The 21,412-nt window shown below is 46.0% G+C and overlaps 1 protein-coding gene across 1 annotated transcript in view; it reads left to right on the forward strand.

The window, feature by feature from the left end:
* Window positions 1-21,412, forward strand: part of hectd2 (HECT domain containing 2) — a 43,219-nt gene that overhangs the window by 2,385 nt on the left and 19,422 nt on the right. Inside the window, exons 2-14 of the mRNA XM_041947752.1 lie at window positions 3,384-3,525; window positions 8,636-8,774; window positions 9,164-9,266; window positions 9,513-9,602; window positions 9,878-9,942; window positions 10,041-10,086; window positions 12,051-12,160; window positions 13,483-13,631; window positions 13,716-13,839; window positions 15,103-15,199; window positions 15,446-15,553; window positions 16,547-16,679; window positions 19,656-19,744. Coding sequence (XP_041803686.1) covers window positions 3,384-3,525; window positions 8,636-8,774; window positions 9,164-9,266; window positions 9,513-9,602; window positions 9,878-9,942; window positions 10,041-10,086; window positions 12,051-12,160; window positions 13,483-13,631; window positions 13,716-13,839; window positions 15,103-15,199; window positions 15,446-15,553; window positions 16,547-16,679; window positions 19,656-19,744 — 1,395 coding nt within the window. The remainder of the gene's footprint in view (window positions 1-3,383; window positions 3,526-8,635; window positions 8,775-9,163; window positions 9,267-9,512; window positions 9,603-9,877; window positions 9,943-10,040; window positions 10,087-12,050; window positions 12,161-13,482; window positions 13,632-13,715; window positions 13,840-15,102; window positions 15,200-15,445; window positions 15,554-16,546; window positions 16,680-19,655; window positions 19,745-21,412) is intronic.

Here is a 21,412-nt window from a genome sequence, read left to right on the forward strand (position 1 = left end):
GTGGAAAATGTGTTCTGCACAGATTTGACAGCTGGACCGTTTGTGTTATTTGCAGAGAACAGTGCAGCTCAGCGCTGTACGTTAATGAAGCACATCCCGGACACGCTGAGCTTTTCTGTGGCGTCCGTTCAGCGACCTGGTCGACATCCCGTCATGTTACCTTTGACTCCGCATGCAGTGGCACGCCTCTACAATTCACTTTGGGTTCACACAGCATGTTTAAGTCTAGTTAATCTTTAATATCTCCTGGACTTTATTATCCTCTCATACCACTTTCACACCCAGAGAGCCAAAGGGACCAACGCTGGCCTGAATCTGTCAGGACTGGTTCCCAGCCTCACCGCAGACTTGTGATGAACCATGCACCAGAATCAGCTCATGCCTACTTAGATCAGGTCTATGAGTCATCTCTGGCCCAAAGCTGGACCGAGTGCTGCTAACTAGATCGGATTTGTAGCCTAAATCAGGCCAAACTGCGTCAAATTTGGCAGCCGGAGCTGGCTCGTATCTGGTCGTCCGGTGCCAGAGCTGAACTGTGCCAACACTGAGCCGTCCGAGTGCAGCGTGGTGCACGGATTCAACACGTTTGGTCCACGTTTAACAGACTTAGTAAATACCTGGTCCTCATGTTACTTTAACTAGAATGATGCGTTATAAGGAGTGTTGAAATTCACAAACATTTGGTTTGAAAGACAGAAATCGAGGGAAAAAGACAAAAATAAGAGTTTGGAGAAAGCAATATTTGTACCATCAGACAGACAAACACACACAGTCTCGCAATAATCTACAGGATCTGACTGCAGATTAACAGCTGAGAGAGTGTGTGTGTGTGTGTGTGTGTGTGTGTGTGTGTGTGTGTGTGTGTGTGTGTGGTTTCTCTCTGGATGACAACATTTCCTCTCAGACTGAATGACTGAGCAGAGTTGGACTGAACTGACATCACAAGCCTCCCTGAGATAGAAACTGCTGCTAAAGCTGCTAATCACCATCAGATGTGAACCAGGACGTAGTCGGTGTTCATTTCATCAAGGAAAACTGCTTGTTGACGACTGTTTTTTTCCTCAATGAAAACAAAAGCGGGGCTGATGAGGATGTCGTCTCCGTGTTTGTTGCTCAGCGGCCGTCGCCGTGGTGTCGCTGCGCCTCTTTTCCCGGAGGTCACCTGTCAATCAGCCGCTGTGGGTGGAGCCGGGACGTTGATAATGAAAGAGGAGAGAGAGGAGAGTGATGTGGCTGCTCTGTGGCTTCACTGAGAATGGAGTGTAATTATACACACGTCACTTAAAGGTGCAAGGATGAAGCCTCCCAGCTGCAGCCGTGCTAGCAGCCCTGTGAGCTGCGTTTGGAAAACGCTACTTTGAGCTAAATGCTAAATGTCAGCATGCTAACACGCTCACAATTACAGTCTGAACATGCTGTTATGTAGCACTGTTAGCTAAACACAAAGGCTGATAAGGATGTTTTATGGCCAAAAACCTGCAAAACAAATGATGAAGGGTTGGATAAATGTAAATTTTGATCTTATGACGGTGCCAGATTAAAAGACAACTTATCCTGAAGGGAACGCTGACATCTGTACAGAATTACACGCCAGTCCATCCGAAAGTTGTGCAGACAAGTTACATAAACTGCAGATGTCAACCTCATGGTGGCATTGAAGAAGAAGAGTCAGAGGAAGGTCAGAAGGATTGATCCGATGTCGTTCAGTGTGGCAGGTGGTCGAAGGTCGTTCATGATAAATGGAGCGCCGCGCCGTGACTTCAGCTGGAAATGCTGTCAGTCGTTGTCTTTACATCCACGCAGCTGGTGTGGGATCAGCTGTCCGGATGAGCGTGCTGATGTCACAGATGTACGTCGTTTCAGGGATGGGTTCATGTCCTCGCTCTGTCTTCTGGTAGCAGTGTTTGTTTGATCCGCTCTGGATGAAGGACCTGTTGTGTCTCATTAACGCTCATAAGCTCGTTGGGTCAGAACTGAAAACACAACCAGCTCACCGACTCTCTGAGGTTGTTGCTTCGGATACAAATGGTCCTTTGTCTTTTCTGTCTGTGTTGCTGTGCACAAGACAGAAGATGATATAATGACATGGAAACAGTAGAAATCCTGTTTGCTGTGTGTGTGTGTGTGTGTGTGTGTGTGTGTGTGTGTGTGGTTGCCAAGGCTATGATTGTGTTAAGATGTTTCCTCGGGGTCTCATTTCTTTGGAAACGGACTCATTTTGAACGGCAGATTAACCGTTTTCCTGCTCCTTCTGTTCTGCAGCCCCTGAACACATCACGGCTGCAGTGTGTGTGTGTGTGTGTGTGTGTGTGTGTGTGTGTGTGTGTGTGTGTGTGTGTGTGTGTGTGTGTGTGCTGCTGTCAGGAGCGGCTGCTGTGCATCTGTTGATCTCTCCAGCTCCTCTTCCTCAGCCTCTCATCCCTCCTCCTCTTCTCTTCCTCCTGCTGCTCCCTCCATCTCCATCTCTTCTTTACTTTCATCCCCCGCTTCCTGCCCTCTTTCTCGTATCCTTCTTCTCCTTCTGTGTTTATCTTCCCCCTCTTCTTTATTTTTCCCACATCATATCTGCATCCTCTCCTTTCCCTCTCTTATTCCTCCTTCCCTTCATTTTATCCTTTTATTTTCACTTTCTTGTCCTTCATCTCATCCTCTTCACATCCCTCCTTTCCTAGCTTCTCCCTCTTACTCCCTTTCACCCTCATATCCCCTTTTCCTCGCCTCGCCTTCCTCCTTTTTGTTTTGTAATTTCCATTTCCTCCCCCTCCCTCGTCTAAATCCCTCCTTCCTCCCCTCTTCACGTCTTCCTCTGCTTGCACTTGTGGCTCTTCTGCAGCTGGCGACCTCAAACCTGTCTGAGCTACCAGGAGGAGAAGAATTCAACCCGTAGAGCCCTTTCAGCTACATTTGTATAAAATGGTCGTATACAAATAAATCTTGACTTTAATAACGCTTTGAAAATACTTTTTTGCTAATATAGTACTATAATATTTTATACGTATGTAAAAAGTATTTAAAACATTTTACTGATTTGTATAAACACATGACAGAGACACATGAACTCTAATCAGAGGGTTGGCGGTTCGATCCCCGGCTCTGCCGTCTGGAGGGGTAAGACTCTGAACAGCAGCAGCGCTCCTGATGGTCAGCGCCTTGCGTGGCGTGAGTGGATGTCAGTGAGTGAGAGGGAAACTGTGAAGGCGGCAGCACGGTGGTGCAGCAGTTATCACCGCTGCCTCGCAGCTCCTCTGGAGGAATTACCTGCTTTCTCGCCACGTTTTCCAGCACTGGTTATTTTTTCAGCGTTTTGACCCTCAGACCGTCTTCAGCGTACATAACACTCGAGCTGTCTTCCTCTCGGTGATGATGTCATCTCCCTGCGCCAGGGTTTGGGCCGAGGAGCGAAGCAGCCGTTTCCGTCTCTGGGCACCTTCATCTCCACACTGAGCCAGCGGAGGGACGGCGGGGGGAGGGGCTTGACTGGCGGCATGACGGGAACCCTGACCAGCACCCAGTGGTTCAGACACGGTGAGTCCACGTCCAGTATTCTGGGATCAGGTGAGGGACTTCATTGCATTGTTTTAGGGTTTTATTTTTGAAAAACATTCACAAAATCTTCTCCCCAAAACCTTTAACTCTCACCTGTAGCGTCCACGTCTGCCGGTGACGTGATGTCTGTCCCCTCGGTCCAGGAACAGACGGAAGAAGAGAAGATCCACTTTATTGATCCCACGATGGGGAAATTCAGTTGTTACAGACAACAAGAAAAAAAAAAGATGTAGAAAAAGAACAAACAGACTATAACAAAGGATACAGAATAAAATCAACCATACCTGTACATTATGTATAAGAGCATAAAAGTAATATTGCCTTGAGAACAATGGAAGATTTTGAATTGCACATGAGTAAGGTTTGGATAAAATGTGTTTTTGTACTGCTACACAGTAGCAAGAACAGAGTAGAAAATATGTGATATTGCGCAAGATTGCACAGATGTAATGATATTAGCATGTGATGACATAAATAATGGAGCAGTGCAGAAAGCTGGTTTGTGATGTTGTGATGTCAAACATTTCATCCTTCCCTCATATCTGGAACTTATCTGGAGTTTTCAGTTCTCGGCCTTATGAAAAACAGAAGTGTTTTTTTCCCCAAACCAGATTTAGGGAAAACAAAAACCTGGCACTGCATCGGAAAAAGGACAAAAATCCTTCAGGTGGTTTCATTCGCTGCTGGTGGACTCCTCTTCTGCAGGTTTTGGTCTTGCAGATTTAGTGCACAGGTGCAGTTGTTTCTTACTGGTGGCAGCTCAGATGATGTGTGTCTGGTAAAAGACTCTTTTTTTCTAATTCTGTATTAAATCTGTCTGCACCTTTGACTTAATGTTGTGCCATACGCGAGTCCTCAGACCCTCCTGCATTCCTTTGTTTGCCTCCATTTAAGTTCGCCTCTGAGTGAATGTTAGCAGTGCAGCAGCTCAGTGTCACAAATGCAGCGTGTTGTGTTCGCTGTCTTTGTTCTCTGAGACACTGAGGTCTCTGTCTGGGATGTAATGATGTGTTACTTCCTCTGTTTACAGTGTGCTTGATGTATGTACTCAGACTCTGTTTATGTTGAGCGGCGAGCGGCGACTCTGGGCTGCAGAATGGAAGCTTTTCAGAAAAGAGGGAAGAAGAAGAAAAGCTGTTCATGTTTTCCACTTGATGTATTTTAAAAATCTCACAGTGTGCAGAAAATCACAGGATCGCTCTTCTCATTAGATGCTCACAGGCTTTTTCGGTGGGCGATTACAGTCTCAGCTGATTCACAGTTTGAGCTCCTTTGCTCCTGTTTCACCTTCATGCTTTAGAAAGATTTAAGAGCTGAAACCTGCCAGGGATCAGACATGTTGGATTCTCTGTTGAAAGGTGTTGGGATGTTCTACCTGCTCAGTTTGTCTCAGAAACAACGAACGTTTCTTCAGTTTCATTGAGCTCTGGAGAGGAAATCAGAATGATCAGTTCTGAAACTGCCACTACATGTCATGAGGCTCTTCATGGCGGTGATTTGACATTAAAGGGAATGTTGCTTCCCGTTAAAGGCGAGGTTATTTCTGACTGCCGTGAGAACGCAGACCCAGCAGAGAGCTCACCAGCCCGCTTTGTCACCACGGCTACTGATGCCAGAATAATTATGCAAACCTCCACCCAAATGAAAACCATATGAAAGTGAAAACACTCACACACACACACACACAGAGCAGATAGCGTAGCATTCCTCGGGCCCGTTACGGCCGTCCGGCCTGCAGGATAATCACCACAATTTGCTTTTTCATCTGTAAAGCATTACAGGAGGTTTGTGTTTCCTTTTAATATTGTCAAATACGGTTTTGTGTGCCGGAGCGAAGCTGAGATCCGTCCGAGTTTCATTTCAGGTTCGGAAAACAATAACACCTTTTCTAGAGGCGCTGGCCTGAAAGTGCAGCTTGTTGCGGATGAAAAGCTTTATTGATCTCTGAAGGGAAACTGGGGGGCTGCAGCAGGATGCAGTGACTGGGTGCAGCGAAGAAAACCGGTTGTATGCTCTCGTTTCCGTCACATTTGAAGGTCGTCTGCTGCCACGCCGCTGGCTCTCCTTTAAACATCCATCGTTTCCTCAGTGCTCAAAGAAAACTAGAATTACTGCCTCTGTCTTCCATGTCTGTCCAGACTCATATAACACCTGCAGTGAAGACTTTGAAGGAGTTAAATTAAAGGTATTCAGTTCATTTGTTGGCGAAAAGGAAGTTGTCACTATATTGACGTGTATGATTCTGCTGAATAATGTCCAGTGAGGAAGATGAAGTGGACTGACAGAGAGCTTCATCACATGGTGCAACAACAATCACCTGAACATCAACATCAGCACAGCCAATCAGCTCGCAGTGACTACGATGCTTTAAATATGGACGCTGCTGCAGAGAAGCTACAAACTGTAAAATGTGGACTCTTCACACATGTTGAACCTGCAGCTCAGAAGATCTTTACAATCCGCTCATTTTCAAGCTTGACGCCCAAGATTAGAGTCCTGAACTCAGGATCTGACCAAATGTGAGACATGGTCACAGTCTGCCTCCTGTTCCTGAGCGATGCTGCTGAATCATGGCCAGAAAAGTGTTTCTGCACAACATTAGGACGTCACAGTGATGCTGACCTTTGACCTTTTGGGTATTAAATGTCATCACTTCATCATTTTATCCAATTTTTGTCATACTTAACATATGAGTCCTTGCATAATGGCCAAAAATGTGCTTTCCCGTGTTAGTAATAATAATAATAATCAGTTATGTACTTACTGCTAATTAATATAGTAATTATAATATAATAACCAAATAAAAGCTACCATTTACTCAGACACAATATGAATCATTATCATTATATCACTTTAATCATTGACACCGACAGTGTATGTATGAGTGTGTCTGCAGGTTTATTATAACAGATGATAATAAACACGCTTCATTTTGTAAGATGAGCATCGATGAGGATCATCTCAGCCTCACTCTGATGTTTGTTTGTGGGCTGTTCCATTCATTGAACCTCAGCAGGAGCAGGGACATGAATTAATGGAGGACGCTTGATGACAACACTCGAGGAAGATAACAAGGTTGTCCACTTACCCATCGTCCAACTAAAATCAAAGGCTCTGTTTAAGTCAACTGTGATGGAAGAAGAAAGAGGAGAGGGAGGAGGAGGTCTTGAAGGTGACTCTTCTCATTAAAGGGCGTCGTGACGGCCGAGGCTTGTTGCTGTCAGGACTAAATTGGGTGACGCACAAGCTGACAAAGCAGGTGTACAAAGGAGGCTGTGAGGTTTTCCTCTCCTTATTCCTCCTCTTACCAGCTCAGCTGTTTCTCCTGTGGGAGCTGTAACCAAATGTCAATTTCCCATGTGCTTTCATCAACTACGTCAACAGCTAATTAATGCATTTCATGGCCGGGTTGCTATGAAACATGCTGGATTCATGGTCCCCAGAGGACGATTCACTCTCAGTGATTTTTGATGAGCCTCCCTGCAGCGCCGCCATCAGAAATCTCTTTTTCCATGGCGAGGTATCTGTAAGCTACAGTCTCATGACATGTGATGTGGATGTTAGTGGTTCCCAGAGGATGAGTCTTATTGTTTCTTCAGGAATGGCCGTGCCCTTATTTGTGGAACAACTTCATATATTGGATCCATATAAATATTGGACTGATCACGTCCCCCATTTTTCTGTAACTTCCACAGTTTTTGGTTTCTTTTTACGTGTATGTCTGGGTTTCCTGTCTTTTAAGAGCATAAAACTGCTGAGGAGTTCTTCCTGTGTTGCATCTGTAAAGCTCACTGCCACATACAAGTGAAACAAAAATACAACCCAGATTCCAGAAGGTTTGGACGCTGCAGGAAACATCAATACACAGAATGTGATCACCTGCTGATCCTTTCTGACACAAACTCACCTGAAAACAGCACAAATACAACTTAATACTGTTTGACCCCATCAGCTTTATTGATTTTTGTAAATATCTGCTTCTTCTGAAGTTGGGACAGGAGCAAGAAAAGACTGGGAAAGATGTGGAACGCTGCAAAAACACCTTTTTGGATCATTCCACAGGTAAACAGGTTGATCTGTAACAGGTGATAGCATCATGATTGGAAGGAGTTTCCTCCAGCTCCACCATCAGATCAATCTGTACTGAACACATTTCTGCTCCCTGCGTTCATTCTGATGACCTCATGACCTTTTCTCTAGCGCCACCCTGAGGTCAAACTTTCATCTTTTGCTCCTGCACGGTAAAGGAAGAAGGTTTTGGATTCCTGATCACGCCGTCATCATTTATCCGTCTGTCCGCCTCTGTTCTGGTGTCTCTTTCATCTTCTGCTCGTACGATCTGGCCACGCCTACAGAATGAGCACCCACAATGCACCTGGGCAGGCCTGCTGGTGTCTGTTGTTACTGTGGAGACGGACACAATGGGAGGCTAATTATAAAGAGAACGGATGGACGGTCAGAAGTGTGAGAGGGTGTGTGTTTCTGTGCAACTGTGTGTGTGTTTTGTATTCAAACAGCAGCCTGGCCTCTGTGATTACACACTGATTGAGGTTAATGGCTGTGTGTGTGTGTGTGTGTGTGTGTGTGTGTGTCTCTCTCTCTCTCGCTGTCTGTTCTCTCTGAACCTTCACATGTTTCCAGGCATCAGCTGCTTTGATTGTTTGATGCATTTATTAACTCGTAGGGGTAAAATGTCGGCCAGCACACTGAAATGATATTAAAAAGTGGTGAGTTTGAAGCTTTTTTTGACAATAACAAAGGAATTTATTAAATGGAAACTTCTATATATGCATCACACAATTTATTAAGCCAACGAGCCCCAAATAGGTTCACAAAGAAATAAAGAAAACGAACTCGCCTTAATTAGTTCATCTCAAAATCGTCTAAATGTAAATATGTGTCCTCCTTCTAAATGCAGGAATATAAATCAGGACCCACAATGCATTGCAACTTCATGTTTATCATGATTCTAAGCTCTCATAGCTCAGATGATGAAGACGAGGGTCTGGTAGCAGAGAGGATGTGCGTACAGCACCACGTTTGTATTCAGATTTATTTTGAACATTCGTTGTCTGTGTCTCTCACCCAGGGAGAGAGCTGCCTCCCATCTGCAGCGACGTCCGTCAAAAACAGCGGCTCTCCATCGACACGCTGCCCCCCGAGGTCAAAGCTCCGTTCCCCTGCGACCCCATCATCCCCCTGCGCACCAAGACCACCAGGGAGTTTCAGTGAGTTTCCAGTCCCTGAACGAGTTAGCCTTTCTAAACCGTCTGTAGTGAGCTTACCTGCTGAGGAAACGGACCCCCTACTGGACCAGCCGGGGTCCACCAAAGCCCCCGCAGGTGGAGCAGGTGTAAGAGGAGCTTACTGTCTGAATAATGAGTCCTTCAGGTAGCAGCGAAATACTGCGTCATAGCGTGTAGAGCTGGTTTTCATTCGTCAATGGAGGAGTAGACTGAGTAGAGTAGACATGATCACACCTCACATTAAAACACATGCTAGGAGTTATTGTGACGGCAGGTTTGTGTTTTTAAACTGTGTGTGTGTGTGTGTGTGTGTGTGTGTGTGTGTGTGTGTGTGTGTGTGTGCGTGCGTGTGTGCGTGTGCGTGTTGCCAGGGAGGACATGGAGCACGCCGTCCAATCAGGTGACTGGAGGGAGATCCGAGAGTTTTACCTGACCACCTTCGACTCCTTCATAGAAATCAACGCTGCCTTCAAGGTAGAACACACTCACACACACTCTCACACTCACACACACTCACACACACGCACATACACACACACAGTCTGGCCCTCAGCTGAATGTCTGTTGTGAGAAAACTCTTTTAGATGCTGTTAAAACTTCCCCAGACGCCGTAACAGTTTTACGATGGAAAAGCATTTTTTCGGCTGTCTCCCTCCTTCTTTCCCATGCTCCCTCTCTGTCGCTCCACATCTTCCTCCTCGCTCCTCCCCCCGCTCCCAGCGAGAGGCGAACGGATCGTTTAACACCGTCGACGACTCGGGAGTCAACGCCAAGTTTGTGAACGCCGTTTACGACGCGCTGCTCAGCACGGTAAGCGAGGCCGCGCCCCCGACCACGTGCACACACTCAAGCGCATGAACACGGAAAACGTGCCGATGTCTCGCCAGCAAACTGCTTCTTCATCCATTTTAACTGTTGCACGTTCACAAAGGATGTATTTTATCATGACTGTGACAGAGTTTATAGCCTTTATATACGTTTAACTGTGTGCTTGTGATCTGGTAAATATGGCGTCCTCTGTCCGACGTCCCTGATGTTCACTCAACCTTTTGATTGTCTCTGTTTTGGATGCGGTGTGTTTTCAGCCTCAGGACATCCAGAAGTCAGTGCTGAAAGGGATCATCAACAGCCTGCTGAGGGAGTGGAAAGGGTGAGAGCTAAATTATAATTAAAAAGGATCCATCTTGCTAGCCCAGCTCTTCTTTGTCGTTCTTTTGCGTGACAGATTTTCGTCTCTTCTGCTTTCAGGCCTCGGACGAAAGACGACCTGCGAGCTTATTTCATTCTTGTTCAGGTGAGGCTGAAAATCCTCGAGGCACAGACAAACACAAAGGGAGAGCGAGCGAAGAGCGCTACGACACAGTGACGCGTCCTCTGCTGAGCCCGGGCCTCGCCGCCGTGGAGCGTATCGCCGTTATCTTTGTTTCCTTTTGTATTTTAACGAGAGTTTGGGGGCGTAGCTGAAGACAGGAAGCCTGTGACAGGGAGGGGGAGGGACACGATGCTCAGCTACCTGGCAGTCATGTGATCAGGATCGTTGGCTGCTGTTGGCTTGCAGCTGTGGTTCAGAGCTGCTGTGTGTCAGATGGGGATCGCAGGCTCACAATAACCAGGATTACACGTGGATTAGGTTCATAAAGCTGATGCTGATCCTTGAACACGACCTGTCCTGGTCCTGGTTTTGCAGCTCAGTGGAAAATGTCCTGATGATTTAATCCACAAACAACCAAACCTTTTTCTCTCATCGTTCTTCTTTTCTCACCTGTGCTGCTGTCGCTCGTACGTCCCTGTCTCCTTCTTATTTCCTCCATTTCTGTCTCTCTCCCTCTCTCTTTGTCCCTCTCTCTCTATATATGTCTCTTTCTGTCTCTCTCTGTCTGTCTGTTTCTCTCTTTCTCTCTTTGTCTCTCTCTCTCTCTGTGTCTGTCTGTCTGTCCTTCTGTCTCTCTCTTTCTCTCCCTCTCTGTGTCTCTCTGTGTCTCTCTCTCCCTCTCTCTCTGTGTGTCTCTGTCTCTGTCTCTCTGTCTGTCTGTCTCTCTCTTTGTCTCTCCCTCTCTCTTTGTCTCTTTCTCTCTCTCTTTCTCTCTCAATCTTATTCTCTCTCTCTCTCTCTGCTCTCTGTGTCTCTGTGTCTCTCTCTCTCTCTGTCTGTCTGTCAGTCTCTCTCTCTCTCTGTGTGTCTCTCTGAGTCTCTCTTTCTCTCTCTCTCTCTCTCGCTCTCTCTCTCTGTGTCTCTCTGTCTCTCTGTGTCTCTCTTTCTCTCTCTCGCTCTCTCTCTCTGTGTCTCTCTGTCTCTCTGTGTCTCTCTTTCTCTCTCTCGCTCTCTCTCTCTGTGTCTCTCTGTCTCTCTGTGTCTCTCTTTCTCTCTCTCGCTCTCTCTCTCTGTGTCTCTCTGTCTCTCTGTGTCTCTCTTTCTCTCTCGCGCTCTCTCTCTCTGTGTCTCTCTGTGTCTCTGTGTCTCTCTCCCTCTCCCTCTCTCTCTCCAGTCTGATTTCCATATATGGTTTTGGGAATTAGAATCAGATAAAGACAGGAATCTGCAGTAGTTCCACTGTGGTTCCACGCTCCATCAACACACCACACACACACACACACACACACACACACACACACACACACACACACACACACACACAAGCCAAAGTCGGATTTTGTCCCACTGGACTTTTAGGACTCGCCTCGTCTTCCAACTCTCAGGAGAACAGAACGGCACACACACACACACACACACACACACACACACACACACACAGATGGGGACTGGGTGAGGTCATGTTGGAGATGAGGACTGCTGGTTTCCTGTCTGATGACGACGCTCCCTCCTTCAGAGGCTGTGCAGGCTTCAGCTCCTCTCGCCCTCTTCGTCTCTGCACTGTGAGCCGTGTGAAGACTGAACGGAGCTCTTCGGGATGATCTCTCGTGTCGCTTGTTATTATTTTGTCGCGTCCAGTCGAACACACGGAACCTTGTGTTCTCACGGTCAAAGTGAGCGACGTCTTTGAGAAGAAACAACAACAAAACACCAAAGTGAAATCTGACACAGATCCTGGTCCCTTTAGTTCTGAACCAGGTGCTCACAGCGTGAACAAGCCAATGAGCTTCACTGTGTACTGAAAGAATGATTCTGCTTTAGTTGGTCTGGTTTGTTTTTGTAGTTCTGTCCAGTTAACTAATTACTGAGATTTCAGAATATAATGACGTATATAATGCGTGTGTGTGTGTGTGTGTGTGTGTGTGTGTGTGTGTGTGTGTGTGCAGAACCCTCAGTATTTGAGCACCAGCACTTACGTGATCTACGCTCACCTGTTGAGGCAGATCGCAGCTCTGTCTGAGGCCGACCACCACTTCCTGGTTCACTGGCTCAAAAAGTAAGTCCCTGTGTGTGCGTGCGTGCGTGCGTGCGTGCGTGCGTGTTAACCTTGGATGCTGGTTTGTAGCCAGGTTGCTTTCTGTCTCTCTTCTTGTGTTTCCATCTAACAGCAGATTTTAAAATCTAACATCCTTTAACAGCAGAATTAAAGGTTTAAGGTAGAAATGTTTAAGGTGGTCGTAGCTGCGGTTCAATGTTGAACAGATTGTAAAGCCCTCAGAGGGAAGTTTGTGATCTGGGGCTCTGTAAATAACTCCTGGACGTGGAGGCGGATTGGCTCTTGTCATGTCGTCTTTGCAGCGGGGTTAGCGAGTGATTGATTGTATGATGGGAACATAAATTTGAAGCGTTTCCATCTGTAACTGTTGCTTCGCTCCGGCTCTCTTTCCTAATGCAAATATCACAGACAGCGTCGAGCTTTGATGAATCTCTCTTGTAATTTTGTGCAAACTGCAGCAGTTGCATTCTTTTTAGCGACCGGCACCATTCGTCATCATCTGTGTTTTTCCTGTCTGATCTGAGGAGCGGGGCCCCGGCGGCAGACGTGAAAACGACACTTCAGCCCTTTTCAAACACGCTGCACACACTGCACCCTTTTCATCGCCGTCCGGTCCTGTCAGGAAGAGAAACTGCCAACGGCTCGTCTTTGCACTGATGTGGTCTGCGGCTCGTGCCACGCCGATGCCAGACAAACCTGATGAGAGTAAATCTCTCATTATTAGGGTGAAATCTGTGTATGTTGTATGAAGAGTTGGCATCAAAAGCTTGATCGAATTGTTAGTTTTGTTTTCTTATTCTTCGGCTGTATATGTTGTTTTTTAATTTTGTGAATTTGAATGTATTTCATGTAGGCAAAGTATGTTGTGTTAAGACGAAATGAGTCTTTTGAGTCTGTGCATCAAGCAGTGAAAAGGATGATGAATGTCTAACGTCTGGTCGTGCTTGCTGTTTGCCGCTGATATTCAAATCGTGCAGCTTTTTCAAACTTGACACGCAGCCGGTACGATTACGAATGTCAGCCGGTTTCTGGAGATCTGCGCCTGAATAAGCAGCCCTGAAGAATGCATCCTGTTTGCGGTGATGATTTACAAGCGAGCTGCTTCAAATTACAAGTTCTGTTCGGTTCTGCTCGGATCCAGAAGCCCAGTTTCTGCATCCAGCGCTGCTATTTTCTCCCTCTTGAAGTGTCTCTATTTCTGTCCTTGTGTGTATTTCAGGGTATGTGCAGTTTGTGCTGTTTGACTCTGCCAAGCTGCTGATGTTAACCAGTATTATCTGTGTGTGTGTGTTTGTGTGTGTGTGTGTGTGCGTGCGTCTCAGGCTGTCGGCGAGGCGTTTCAGGCAGCTGGTAGAGCGCCTCCTGCAGTTCATCTCCACTCGTCTGTTCCCTGCAGAACCAGACGAACTTCCTCCTTTGGCCAAATGCTCCTGGTGGATCCCCTCCGCCACCAAAGTGCTCGGCCTGTTCAGTGCGTGTCACACACACACACACACACACACACACACACACACACAAACATTCACATCACCTTAACAACTTGCTTTTTCCTCAGATGCGGCCAACAGTGTGTCCTCTCCTCCCATCATGCCTTTCACCGACTTCTACAACATCACTCTGGAGCACATAGACTTCATGGAGGAGTACAGGACCTGGCAGAACTACGGCAACTCAAATAGGTCAGAAATCGACAACCGAAATTGTGTCATTATCATTTGTTTTTGTCGCCCGGCCGGTCTTCAGTGCTGTTTCACAGATCCGATGCTTGACCGGGATTTTCTCTCGGCAGTGTTTGTTGGCTGTTCTGTGTTCCCACATGTGAACAGTTAGGCTTTAAATCTTGTTCTGCAAATGACCGATCCAAACAGCAAAGCAAGACAAAGCTTAACACTTTTTGTGGAGCAGCGCAACACCAAAGCCGCTTCTATCCAATCGGAATCGAGTATTCTGGAGAGCGTGCTGCAGAACAGAAAGGTTGGCAGGGTTCAGTTTTCCCATAGACCATGTCATGTAAGGGTCTGTATTCTAGCCTGAATCACATCACTTTCAGTTTTTGGATAAATTCTGGATCAATTCAGCTTGTTTCTATTGTTTTCATTCAGTTCATTGGTTAATTCAGAAATTGTTCATAATGTAATGAATAATAAAAAATGCGTGACGGCTTCCGGTTGCTTGTTTTGATCAACAGTCCAAAACCCAAAAAACATTCAGTTTAATTTTGTGCAGTGATGAAGAAAATGCCTCATATCTGAGTTTCTGTTCTATCTGTTGTCAGTCATCAGTATAACACATTGGTTTGTACCGACTATGATTAGAAAGAGAAATGCATAATAAATAGATGATAAATGGATAAATGGCTGATGATTGGACAGTAACTGATGGTTCAGTGGAATAGACAGTGAGTAGTGGCATTTCCAAGGCGAAGTGTTCTCGCCCGCTAATAAGGAGCAGAAAAGCTAACAGATGTGACATCACATTAGCTCGACTCGGCGCGACCCGCGGCCGAGGGTGACGTTAGAAGATTCCTCGAAGTCGGACTGAGCGTCTCCTCCGGAGCGGAGACGAAGCGACGTTCCCACAGCTGCAGTTTATCCACAGCCGTGGAAAGACTTTCAGAAGCCGTGAAGTCTGTTTCACGCTGCGTCACGGCTCGTTAACGTCCGATAAAGGAAATAGATCCAGAGTTTAGCGTTCGAACGCTCGGCTCTAAAAGTCTGGGAACTCTGCTCATTTCGGGCTCGGGGGGTGTAGATTTCACAGCCTGCTCATTTGGATAAAGCCTATAATTTTATAAACTCCTGAGAGTTGGTCAGGAATGAAGTGTTTTTCTTCTGTAGCCTTTAAAGAAATATAGATTTTTGAAACCAGTGGTAGCAAAACAGATTAAAAAAATACCTTTTCAGGGTGATTAACTTTCCACTTTTCTTCTTGTCCTCCTTCAGGTTTTCCTTCTGTCAGTTTCCCTTCATCCTTTCTACAGTGGTGAAGAAAGCCATCATCCAGAAAGACTCCGAGCAACAGATGATCAGTCAGGCCAGGGTGAGACACGCACACACACACACGCACGCACACACACACACACACACACACACGCACACACACGCACACACACACACACACAGTTACAGTCTGCAGACATGCTTCTGTCTGCTGTGTTCATGTCTGAGTTACTGCACTTCTATCTGTGGAAGGAACTTCTTCAAAAGGCAGTTTAAGAGTTAAATGTGTGTGCGTGTGTGTGTGCGTGTGTGTGCGTGTGTGTGCATGTGTGTGCGTGTGTCACAGCAAAGCCTGGTCAGTAAGGTTTCTCGCAGGCAGAGAGTGGACATGAACCTTCTGTTCCTCAACATTAAAGTTCGACGGGCACAGCTCCTCAGTGACTCACTGGATGAGGTTAGTACACACGCGCGCACACACACACGCACATGTACACACACACACACACACACACACACGTCACATCTGTTTCAGATGTTTTTAAATGAAAGTGCTCATAAAAGCAGGAGTATGTAGGAAGTTCTCAGTAGATGATAAAATAAGAAAACAATGAAGACGCTTTGAGGAGGAGAGTCGTGTTTTTGTGTCTCAGAGCTCCTGCAGGGTCGTTCTGTCTCTGCAGGCTGGAAGCGAACATGCGACTGTTCAGGTGTGATTCAGGGAAGTTTGCACGCCGATTGGTTTTGTACGATTCACATGTGTGACACTGTGTGAGCTCTGAAGGCTCCTTCACTGTACGTGTCTGCAGAAATTCATCCACTGAGGAGAATGTTGGCCGTTTTGTTGAAATATCTTTGAAAACCGACTGTGTGTTTGCCTGTGAGCAGCGTGTTTACATGCATCCTCCACTGAAGTGCTGAGCGGAGATAATGAAGGAAGGAATTCATCTCCCAGATGCAGACGAATGTCTTTGGTGGAAACTGGAAATTTTAGGGCGTTATGAGGCTGTGATGACAAACAAAAATATATTTTCTGAAACATGTTTTGTAATGAGAGAAAAACAGGCAAATTTGTGGTGTGGGAACACAGAGAGGGCGGTGAAAATACAGAACCGTCCACGAGGATCAGCGAGCACGCCTTTAATGTCCTACATTCATGTGTCGACCTCAAACGCTCAGTCTGACCTAAACCTAGCTATAAATCTGATGTGAGGCCTAAAATCTGAGTCTAAGTGACGTTAAATGTTAGCTTCCTCAAGAAGGGAGATTCAGCCCAAATGTCTTAAAGACTGTTCCCACAGATATCTGGCCTGCAGAAGCTCAGGAATATACGATCACAACATTTTTTCTGCTTATGTGTGAGGTTTTCACGGAGCAGCTGAGCAAACGATGCAGCAGAGAGTGAAAACGGTGAAATTCAAACTGAATCTCATGCGTCCTCCTCCTGCAGTTGACGAGGAAGAGGTGCGACTTGAAGAAGAAGCTGCGGGTGACGTTCGTCGGGGAGGCGGGGCTGGACATGGGCGGCCTGACGAAGGAGTGGTTCCTGCTGCTGGTCCGACAGATCTTCCACACAGACTACGGTGAGCGACACCTGATCTGATTTGAACTGTAAACGACGTCCAATCGTGTAAAAGCTGAGATCTTTGAGCAGGCGGCTGAGAGCAGCAGATGACACAAAATCCAGTTTGATGCAAAGTCAATGGAAAGTGAAGCCACGCTTTATTGAAAGCAAGTGGAAAGAAAATCAGATTTTTATTGGATGAAAATGGAAAGTAAATTTTTATGAGACGAGGTCTCTGTGGACGGGCTCTGGGAGCTTTCAGGCCGCTGAAGCTGCAGCAGGAATAAGTGTCAGACGGCTGAGAAAAGCGGTCAGTGTTGGTTTTGGAAACGCAGCAACAAACTCTGGTTTCAGAGCGGAGCAGCTCTCCTTCTGACTGTCTGTCCCTCTGCTGTCTTTACTCATTATCTCTGTGTCACTTTGTGAGCCGTTGTCTCTTCCTCTTCCACTCCGCTCCTGCCATGTTAAAGGAGCAGTCCACCAAAATGTTGATCTCCTGAGTGTCTTCGTGCTGACAGGCGGCGCTGAACAGCTTGGATGTGGCTCTTTCACACATCAGCTGCAGTCAGTTTGGATTCCCGGCAGTTACGATAAATTCTAATGAAGACCCGGTTTTACAATGAAGGAACTTCTCAAAGCTCTCAGTCTGTTCCAAACAAGCGTTAATTCCAGGAAATCATGTAATATATTGCTGTGTTACGCAACATCACCTCCTCACAGCTCCACGGGTCTGCCTGGAGACTGGATCTCACTGAACATCCAGCTCAGAGGCTGCAGTGACTGAAATCATGTATATCCTGCTCGTCCAGCTGTGCTTGTACCTCAACAACAAGGACAGCACTGGATTTTTTATTATTAGTGCATTTGTAGGGGACTTTCGGGTCTTTTCATGGGATTTGTTGACGGTAATAAACTGTAGAATCACCTGATCCTTTAGTCTTAAGCACAACTCAACCCTCAGATGTAAAGTGTTAACTTTGAAAAGTACTCTCACCTCTATAAATCACCGTGGTGCTGTTGTCCCTGCCCCAAGCTGGCCTCTGTCAGTCTCAGAGGCTGTATCTGGTTCTGGCTCTGGTTCTGGTTGGTATATTCTATGCTGTGGTATCTTTTACTGTGTATTCTTATTGCCTTAGTATATTTTCATTTTTGGTATATTTTTAATGCATTTAATTTTTATCTGCATGTTAGTTTAGTTTATTCTAGTATCTTTATTTTATTCTATTATTACTTTCTTATATTTCTTATTGTTTCTAACATGGGGGTTGCAATACAAATTTCATGCTCAGTGATAATAAAGACGATCTTGAATCTTGAATCTCGGTGCCCTTTCTGGCGCTGATCCTCGCCAACATTCCCTGCTGGGTCCCCCTGATCTCGAACCTGAAAACCTCCTCCTCCAACACCCCCCGAGTGCTCTGAGCATCCAGTCCTGATGCACAGCTAAGTGAGCTAACAGCAGCTGCAGCGGTCAGCGGTCACTCCGGTGAAATGCTGCCCTCTATCTGTGTGGAGCATGAACCCCACATGTGGCCACTTCTTGCATGTTGCACCTTTCGAGCTGAACTTTCCATCACTGACGCTCAAATGTTTCCTTTAACCACAAGAAACATTCTCATGTCATGTGAGGCTGAAAACCTTTGAACGATACTGATGTAGAATGATCTCCAACTACTGTTTCAATTTAGCCGTTCTCGTTCAGTCCATTGGAATTAGCTTAAAAAATACTTGACTGGAAACCAAGCAAATGTCTGTCTGTGCATCTGCCTCTTCTCCTCTCTCTCTCTCACACTCTCTGCCTGTCTCTCTCTCTCTCTCCTCTGGTCGAGTTGTTCTTTCCATCGTCCTTCCATCTTTCTGCGGTTGTCTGTGTTTTCGCTGCCAGGGGACGTCGGCCCAAAGCAACACACTGAATGAAAGCTGTGTTCCCCTCATTAGCAGCACAGGGAAAGCCCCGGCTCTGCCTCACACACACACACACACACACACAGCTGCACACAGGCAGGTGTATACACACACACACACACACACACACACACACACACACACACACACACACACACACACACACAGGCTCTTTCATGCTTGCAGCCGTGTCAGTTTCTGGTGTTCAGAGATGTGAGCGTCCAGATGTGTCTCCACTCAGAACAGACTGCTGCTGTTTCTCTCCGTCAGGGCTGGAAAAGCTTCTCCATCCTGTCCCGTTTATTCTACTCGACTAATGAACTAATTATCCTTTTTAATCGTTTGCCAGAGACGTCAAAAACTTCACACAAATCAGACAGGTGAAAATATCCGAATATAATGTACTGTGTGTTTCTTTAAGAATCAGATTTAGCCTACTGTCTTGGTTCCTGTGAGCACTTCTCTCTTTGAAATGCCTATAATCTGTATTTTTATAACCGTATTTATTAACTGAGAACGCAGTGTGTTGGTGTCTCTGGTAGTGAGTTATCAGCTGAACCTGCAGCTTCAGTAGCTTCATAGAGACTTTCAGCTCGTTGTTTATCCGTCAGACACGACTTCGCTGTTCTGCTTCGCTCTTTGCTTCGTCGTTTTCAGAGAAAAGGCTGTAAAAAGCCTCTGAACGCTGCAAACAGTGCAGCATTTAGCTGCTGAGGAGCCAGATATTTCCCTCAGGAGCTGGAGGCGACCAAACACAGAGCTAAAAGAGAGCGAATGCTGACATGACTCCTCATCAGTCATCATGTTGTTCAGTCGCTGCTAAATGTGGAAATAAGCAGCTGTTTGCTAACAGGTTCACCATCAGCTGGAAAGTTATGTGTATGATATGTTTCTGCTGCCCCCTAGTGGCCAGTTGTAGCAGGTTTCTCTCCTTTCTTACTTCCTTTGTCTATTTCATGAATCCTTCCATCCTTGCCTCCATCTTTCCTCCCCTCCTTCCCTCGTCTATCCATCAGTCTCTCATCCATCCAGTCTTTATTGATTTATTGATCACCACTAATTCTGATTCATATTTTGCTTTATTTTTCAGGAATGTTCACCTACATGAAGGACTCGCGCTGCCATTGGTTCAGCAGTTGGAAGTGTGACAACTATTCTGAGTTCCAGTTGGTTGGGACTGTATCCTTTAAAAAAAAGCGTGTGTGTGCTCAGGCTGCTGGTGTGTGGCGACTCTGGGTGGTGCATTCACAGTTAAATAAAGGAGGAGAGCGTTTATCCAAGCTTCTGTGTTTAGGCTTCACATTTTGTTTGTTAGCACATTTTTGACTTCTTTCCAGCGCGAGCAGCTTGTTTAGCATCTGCACAAACACACCACATTAGCACTTTAATGCTCCTCCATTATATTTAATGCAGCTCGTCAGTGGTCTCACAGCTTCTGGTTGTAGATGTTAGCAGGTTTGTTTCCTGTCGACAAAACAGTGTTTTGGGGATGTTCAGAGTTTAGCATGTGGGTAATGTGTAGACAGGCACAAATACACACCACACACACACACAGGCACTCTTGTCTTTTACTGCCCCCCCCCCCCCCCCCCCTCACGTACTGTAGCACTCCTCTATTTTAAACCACAGTGGAGAAAGAGATATTACACTGTGTGTTTTTAGGCTGTAAATCTGCACACTGAACAAATATATCTCAAACTGAAGACTCAGTTTTTAGCCCAGAATATAAAATAAAACAGATGAGGTCTGAAGCTGAGACAAAACAAAACAGCCTCAGTGATTTCACCCCCACATGTTCTTACATAAGAAATACGTCAAAACTTTCAACACTCAGCTGCGTATTGAAACAGATGCAGGCAGCGTTTTTTAATCATGGACCCTGCAGGCTCTCGGTGCTGCTAGCAATGCTCCTCCGTTAAGTTTCTCGTGTTTTCACTCTTTCGTCTTAACATTGAAGTATTCTGTCAGTTCCAGAGGCAGAATAAAAGCAGTGCCGGTACAACAACCAGCAGCCTGGCTTGCATACTCAGCATTTTGGGTGGTGAAATGTGCGCAGTAGCTCCTGAATTTAGGTATAAATTCCTAATTTGTAATGCAGACTACTCGTAGCCTTTAATGTGCACAAAGGTGTCCACTTCCTACCTGCAGGGCTCTGGTTAGAAGCAGATCTGAGCTTCTATCCTGCAACCTCGTATCTGAGAAACGATGTTTAGATTCCACTAATTTGCTTTGTGTTTTGTTCGGAGGTGTAATTGCAGCCTGGGTTAAGTTCAAAGGCAACATTTTTTCTCCAGTTCGTTAAGTGTTTCGTTTCTGTGCCACACAGAAGTCACAGGGAGGTGACCGGGGTGGACGGTGGGCGTACAAAGCACACCAGAGAGCAGGTTTCAAGTCCCGAGTCCAGCATGTGGTTTATGAGACAGAAGCACGTTGGTTCAGGATCTGCTTACTTTGGGGTTTAATTTTCAACTTTTTCTAGTCAGGATCTCTTTCTGACCGTCACCAGCTGCTGCCGGTGCCTGAACACAACTTCAAAAACTTAATTCTCTTGATTTATGAGCGGATATTGTCGGGAAAACAATGAAGTAGTGTCAGTGAAGATTTTACTGATGCGCTCGGTATCAACACTCCATAAACTGACACATTAATTAACAACCTTTCATTATTATGTTACTAAAAATAACACATTGTACTTCTATGAAAACGTATTTGCTGTTTCACGTCTGTAGTTTGCATATGTAACTCCTTGGAGACAGACTTTTATCCAGCAGCTTTCCAACTAAAGACCACATAATATACCTCAAACAGCTGCACATTTTTTCCTCTCTTGCAGCCTCTTTGAGCAGG

Source organism: Chelmon rostratus, chromosome 11 (genome assembly GCF_017976325.1).
Source record: "Chelmon rostratus isolate fCheRos1 chromosome 11, fCheRos1.pri, whole genome shotgun sequence".
In the NCBI taxonomy this organism is placed as follows: Eukaryota; Metazoa; Chordata; class Actinopteri; order Chaetodontiformes; family Chaetodontidae; genus Chelmon; species Chelmon rostratus.